We start from the raw sequence: 7,605 nt of genomic DNA on the forward strand, positions 1-7,605 counted from the left end.
TTCAGTAGTAACAGTTTTATTTCCGTGACAACTGCAGTACAAATAGGTCATAAGTAGTGTTGAAGATCAAAGACGTCCTCAGAGAGTAACCTTACAAAGAAAAGGAGGAGAGATTTATACGAACATTGAAGTTTGATAGGAGAGAAGGAGCAAACCATACCAGAGCACCCGCCAACCACCCACATGTGAGGACACGGTGGGTTAGCAAAGGTGTTTATACAGCACCGTGAAAAACTGTTGTTGGACGTCAATCGTAGAGGTTTTACAACGCTCGCAACTGCATAAGGTCATATGAGTGCCAGAAGATTAGAGGTGTTACACCGTGTTACAAGGGAGTAACAAACATAAAAAAGAAAAAAGTGAGATAAGGATGATAGATGTTTGATAGGAAAGAAGGAGCAAACCACACCAGAGCACCCGCCAACCACCCACGAAAAAACTGTTGGGACTTGTCAATCGCAGAGAGCCAGCCATTGTCGAAGAGAACTGTGGTCAGCTGTCTTAGACAGCTAGATGTTTTGGACAGTGTCATTATGTAAAAAAAAAACCCACACTCACCCCCAATGAAAGGAAATAGGATGCCCAAAATAGGCTCTGTGAGCTTTACAACATATACAATAGCCACACAAAAACAGTACATTGTGTTCCACTGACTAAAAATCTACAAGATCCAGATTTTCTAAAAATAAATCTTCTTGGTAGGTCTAGTTGTCAAAGGAAATTGGCCGTCTCCCACGCCCAGGAGATGATAAACTTGGACAACTCGCCAACTTTTTCATTTCTCATTCAGGGACGCCAAATGTTATGTACCGTCAGATTAGGTACCAACAAACAAACTTTCATGAAGTGGGTTAGGTTTTTTTAAAATAAGTTATAGTGTATGTTAGTAACTGTAATGTCCTCTCAAATTCCCAACTGCCAAATCCGGAAGTCTCAGGATTTTTGAGACAGCTGGCAAGCCTCACAGACCCTTTAGAGGTGACTGTGAAAGATCTAAAACACTACAAATAAATGAAATTAAGGTCTTTAAGGAGCAGCACAGAAGTTCAAATTTTAAAAACTGCTTTCCAATTTCCACCTTTCAAAAAAACGCAATACATTACCGTGTACCGCAGTAGTTCATAAAAAAGACCACAACTGAAATTTAAAATCACCCATATTAGAAAGACCACAACTAAAATGGAGATGAAAGCTTAAAAAATGTACAAACAACTCTACACAAGTTGTCGTGCATGATCTGAAGACGGTCCGTTAACCCACTCAGTCTAAACAGTCCACTTACCTACCGAGGGAGACCCTGCCTTATCTCCCTTATCTTAAATTAAGATCAGGCTGGGCAGAGACGATTCCGGCAAAAAAACTTGATTCCCCCACCAACTTAATAATCTTAAGCATATAATCTACCTCCACACCCCACCAAAGGTAGCGGAAGCCATGCTGAATTGTTTGTTTTTACAAGGATCAGGCACAATTTTTAAAAATCTACGTTAAAAACACACTTGTACCCTGAATGAAGCACAAAAAACTTCAACACGTCTTTGTGACAATCTTAAGACAACAGTACTTAAAGGTTGCGCCTAGGAATACAGACCAGTTAACAGTTAAAATTTTAAAGTGAGTTAAACCCCCCCCCCCCAAAAAAAAACAGCCTAAAAACCTAGTGGATGAGCTGCTAAAAAGTACACACATATAACTTACAAAAATCATGGATGCTGGCACATTAAAAAGAACTATACATTGGGCCTACATTATACAACTTACAAGAAATGCAATCCAGAGACCTAAATCCAATATTCCATCAACTAGAAATGCAAGACGAATTAAAAAGACATCTCCATTCATGGATGCAAGCCCTTCTATAACAGTTACAGGAAACACAACTCGGTGAATTAAAAACATTACATACATCCACGCGAAATGCACATCAGAATTGTATTGGCACAAAATGTACATTAAGACAACTCCTAAAAACATTACGCTTACAACAAAAATAAGCTACAGCAAAACTGAAAGAAAATGACAATAAAAAAATACAAAAAGTCCATAAAAAAGGCACCAGAACAGAAGTAAACACAACATGTGTCACAACGTGGTGGAATCAGGCCGCGGCAATTTTTGGGCATATATGTTTATATTGGTATTATCTTAAATAAAGCCTCTTCATTTGCCTTCCTTTTGGTGAAAAAAATATCCGTCTATGTTGAACAGAAGTCGAAATATTTGTGATGGAAGGAGGTCAGGGACACCTGGTTTCAGAGGTAAAAATTAGCCAGAAAATGGCCGTCAAACTTTGGTAACTTCCATTGCCTGAAAGTCCTTGGAAACTGAAAATTTTATCAATGTTTTTCGGTGAAATCCACACAAAAATATATTTTTAAATGCACATAAAAGGTGTTGAGTAAATTTTTTTTTTTAATTAGAAAAAAATTGCCTGTCGCCCAAAAAAATGTGTATTTCTTTGATTTCATTATTTTGACAAGCGCCTGATTTCGTCATGATGCCTCACATCAATTATAAATCATAAATCATTTTTTAATGTAACTTTGAATAAAAAATAGAACAAAGATATAGAATCTATATACCTCACCTTTCTTCAACATGACTTTGTAGAATGTCTGGACTAACTTGACAAAACACATTCTTGAGAGGATTATGGCACACCCTGCCCAGACCTTTTCTCAAACTATTCACAACTGTGTGTGCATGTAATGTGTGTGTGTATGTGAGTGTGCGTGCGTGCCTGTGTGTGTGTGTGTGTGTGTGTGTGCCTGCGTGCCTGTGTGAATGTTGTTTGTACATGCATCTATGTTCACACAAGAGTGGGCGCTATAGTTATCAGTGACAAGTGTGCTGTAATAAGCTTTAGTTTAGTTTCAGAAGAGGTTTTACGGCGCTCGCAACTGCATAAGGTCATATGAGCGCCAGGAGATTAGAGGTGTTTCAAGAGAGTAACAAACATAAAAAAGAAGAAGGGGAGATAAGGAAGATAGATGTTTGATGGGAAAGAAGGAGCAAACCACACCAGAGCACCCGCCAACCACCCACCTGTAATAAGCAAGATCATTTTCATTTCAAATAAGCTCTTAAACAGATGGTATACCTGACAGACATAAAATAGCGAGTGTTCCTCATATAAATACCCTTACTATGATAACAATATAATCTCCACCGCAACTTATGGACCGTAACATTAATTCCAAGTGATAAATGATAAAAAGGCAGGATGATGACCGGGTAAGACGCCTTACAAATACTACCACCATAAAGTAATAAAAATCCATATAACTTCGGAAAAGGTAAAAAAAAAAAAAAAAAAAAGACAAAAAGTAGGCTATGATTTTACAATAATTCTGTCATTAAAAGGACAAATCATTTTTACATTAATATCAGGCTATATATACAAACAATGTACAAGGTATGCTATGGACACAACATTTATTTATCTTTTAAAAATTCACAGCTCTCCTGTTTTTACTGAACTCTTTGTCACGTCTTGTCTTGACATATATGTGGTAGAAGTACACTCAGAACGATGTAAAACATTAAACATTATTTATTATTTATATAAGTTACAGTCAGATTAAGAAAGCAATCATTTTAGGAAAGGACTAAAATTTTCAGTCATTTCAGGAGAACGAACGACCAACCAGGACACTGAGATTTGATTTCTCTTAGACATGCTGTGATTCAAAGGAGGACAGGGTTTTGTGAAATGCTCGTGTAATGGTCCAGCTAAATAAATGTCAAACAAAAAGATGCAAGTGTTTTAGAGGCGCAACTTCTTTGCAACAGTCAATGCCACAACAGCTTGAGCTGTTCTAACAAATAAGACTCTTTTTGCTGTGTTTGAAATGGTCACTTTTAAGCACAAGGGGGCTATCCCGAAAAATGCTGTTCATAGAATTTCGAAGGTAAAGTTTTTGCCCCTTATTCAGTTTCTTTAAAAGACAAGGGAGAGTTTTCTTTATAACCAAACAAATATACATGATACCAATGAAACCAAACTTCTCCTATACGTAGGGCAATGCTCACTTTTGGTGTAGGTCAACATTTCTGGAAACCCCCAAAATCTGGGTTAGTCCACCTGTCCTTAAAAGCGACCAAATGTAATATAACATTTTTAATTGTAAGGTGTTTAATTCCCAACCACAGAGAAAAGTAGGCCTATCTTTATTGTTAATACAAGGTTTCTAACTTTAATTTTAAAAGGTTTTTAATACCACCCCCGACCCACACTTCATTTATTTCACGAAATAGCAGGCCATTAATTTCAGTCATTTCATCAAATGACTGATTTCACAGTCAGACTGTAACATATATATTATTATAATATATACATGATACATATATGTACACTTATTTTTATAATTTCTTTCTTCTCACATTTACTCTCCCTCGCCCCCACCACACACACACACACTAACCAACTGCACACACACACATACACACTAAACAACCACACACACATACTAACCAACCACACGCACACACACACATATACTAACAAACCATACATACACACACACTAACCAACCACACACATACATACTAACCAACCACACGCACACACACACACTAACCAACCACACTTGCGCTCAAACACACAACAGAGACTAACATCCACCGAGGTCAATCGGCTTCTGCCTGCTCCACAGGTGGCACCATCCTCCTCAGCCTCGTAAGCTCCTCGGCCTTCGTGCTGGCGTAGTGGTGGTACATCATCTTCACCCCCGTCACCACCGACAGCCTCAGCCTCAAATTGTAGCGGAAAGAGTTCTTCTTGTTTTTCACGGCGCGACGGTAGCGGACTTCCAGATCCTTGATCTTTTGGTCAAGGAGAACGATCTGCTGGCAAGCTCGTTCAAACTTGCTCCTGGCCTCGTTTACTTTTTCCTCCAACATTTGTGTGTCCATAACAACCGCGCTCATAATCTGATGACCTTTTACGTAGCTAAAAAGCCAACCTGGCTAGCCTCTATTTGGAGACAACGATAAAAGACAATTAATATTAAATCTACAATTATAAAAGCGATGAACGGTGATCACAAAAGGCTCCCGGAAGCTGATGGCAGCCAGTGTGCAAGAGCGGAGAATGAGTTCGAGAACAGGTCTTCTTATGAAGCGTTGTAGGACTCTCGAAATTGTTCCTGTGCATCTGTCGTCACTTTTTCTACCTTTTTATTGGGTCTTCACTGAATATCTGAAAGAAATTTGAAAAAAAAAATAAAAGCACTGATAAAAAGTGACAGTATAATTATAAACCAGTATCATATAATCATCAAGGGAAATATAAGACTTCCAATTTCAGTCTTTTTCACTTTCTGTGCTCAGCCTCAAACATTAAAAGCAATGAGAGGAATGGTGAACCAATAGAAACGATTACGAAACAACTAATTAGCACTCATTACCACAACAAAACATAACAAATATACAGCTGCCTTAGTGGTCAATTCTTCACAGAGGTCACCTGTACCAGTGACCACTGTTCCATGAAATCCTTGAGTTTTTACCTACTCCATGATCTTTCACCTGTCCACAGCTGTCCCTGTCCCACGTGACCACGGTCAGTCATTATTGGAACAAATCGGCCTAAAATTTCTACTCATCATAGTGGTCACATTTGTCGCAAAAGTTTACAGCCAACCCAACCCCAATCTAAATGTATAAATGACTCAATCAGTGCAAAGAAGCAGCCGGGCTTATTGCCTGACAAAGAAACTGCCTGCTAAACCAGAGGGGGAGGGAATCAATACAGAACTTTTATCTACTATACAATACAGCATTTTTATCTACGATATAATATGTGAGTGTCCCATGAATTGAGCAAACTGCCGCTGCCCACACCGTTACACCTTTAAGTGACGCACTTCAGCATCATGACAGACAATCTTCTTAAAGTAGTATGCCATGATACAGCTTTTCTTGAGTGGTATATATATATAGAAAGGAAGTAGATTGCCCTAGGTGGCTACTATGCTAGTTAGCTACTCTACAGAGATAGCAATTCACATTGCTGCTGACCTCATGTCATGAAGTCATGTTATGTTAGGCAATGATCAACAATATTATGATGCCTGTCTCACAGTGGCCATTGGCTGCCCAGGTAAAGGGGTTACATTTTAGATAAACTTGAATAGAAATATAAAATTAAACCCTACAATGTTGGGCACTCAGAAAGACATGTTTCACTTCAGCATGTGGGTTGTTGTTGGTTGTTTACCATCATGATTATGAACGCATTGTGAGAATTCATCCATGTGTATAGTAAGTGACTATAACTAAGGCCTCATCCAGTAAAAATATAATGTTGTGAAACAGTGAGAAATCTAAAAATACATTAACATGTTCATGTTACATTAATTATGATTGATGTTACTGTCAGTTAGGCAGACACCACTGTGTTAGCAGGGTAGGGGTAGGGTAAGGAAGGTAAGGTTAGGGGTAGGGAAAGGTTAAGGTAAGGTTAGGGGTAGGGAAAGGTTAAGGTAAGGTTAGGGGTAGGGAAAGGTTAAGGTAATGTTAGGGGTAGGGAAAGGTTAAGGTAAGGTTAGGGGTAGCCTAAAGTACAGTACTTGGAGTTATTGGGGCAAAAAGCGAAGGAATTGTTCCCCACTCTCTCAGGTTTCTGGTCAGAATCCAGAAGAACTTGAACTTGAAGGTTCCATGGTCCATAAAAGGTGATTATTAACCCTGGAAGCGTGCAGGCCCTATATATAAAGGGCATGAGCTGGGCTACCCGGGAAGCGTGCAAGCTCTATAGGGCTGACCTACTTCGACCGGGAAGCGCGCAGGCCCTATATAAAGGGCATAGACGCTGACCCTTTTCAATGGAAAATTTCAGTATTCCTTATGATGGAAAATGACACCGTAAATCACAGATCAAAGTTATAAATAGTGACCAATGACTTTGCAAGTTATCTTGATCTCGTAGAGCGTCTCTTGGCCGAGATAACGATCGATAAAGAGACGCGGCCCAGCTGAGTCACTACATGCTAAGTGTGTGATCACTTGTTTCGCCGTGCTGATGTACTAATTATTGAGTTTATCGGGTTTTGCGCTTTGTTTGGATTTATCTGATCGCTTTTAATTTTTTAATGGCTCATTCTATCAGCTTTAAGAAAAGATATGGTTTTATTCTTTTATCATCTTTTGAGCCGTAAATATGGTCATTTTTCAGTAGCAGGTATACATCTCGGGTATCTCAGCTGACCCCCCCCCGCCAAACCCCCATGTTTACAACCAATCGGCCTTGGCAGCAGGGCATTTTTGGCGGGTTACTTCCGGTGAAACGCTGAGCGCTTCTAGGGTTAAGATTCCTGCGTTTAATTCTAATGTATGAGCGTTTTTCATAGCCTCAGGGACTCGGACATGTTTCACGTTTGTCCCTAAATCTCTAGAATCTAACCCTAACCCTAGATCTCTAACCCTAACCTTGAAAAACGCACATATGAGCCATTGCCAAAACGTGGGGAAAAACACACACATCTCACATTAGTGTGCATAAAATGTGATGCATTAATATTTATTCCTCCAAAACGTATACACACGTCAAATATAGGATGCAGAACCTGCATTAGCAGTTTCAGACCCCATGTCAGCTTTATA

At 39.2% G+C, this 7,605-nt stretch overlaps 1 protein-coding gene across 2 annotated transcripts in view; it reads right to left on the reverse strand.

Moving 5' to 3' along the window:
• Positions 1-4,356: 4,356 nt before the first annotated feature.
• LOC101851965 overlaps positions 4,357-7,605 on the reverse strand; it is a 6,819-nt gene continuing 3,570 nt past the window's right edge. The window contains exon 2 of one of the 2 annotated variants that reach the window (XM_035970875.1): positions 4,357-5,200. In XM_035970875.1, the coding sequence (XP_035826768.1) occupies positions 4,630-4,929 (300 nt within the window). In that variant the 5' untranslated portion in view covers positions 4,930-5,200 and the 3' untranslated portion in view covers positions 4,357-4,629. The remainder of the gene's footprint in view (positions 5,201-7,605) is intronic. The other variant, XR_004858752.1, reaches the window with a different exon arrangement.

This window comes from Aplysia californica, unplaced genomic scaffold, assembly GCF_000002075.1.
Source record: "Aplysia californica isolate F4 #8 unplaced genomic scaffold, AplCal3.0 scaffold00332, whole genome shotgun sequence".
Lineage (NCBI taxonomy): Eukaryota > Metazoa > Mollusca > Gastropoda > Aplysiida > Aplysiidae > Aplysia > Aplysia californica.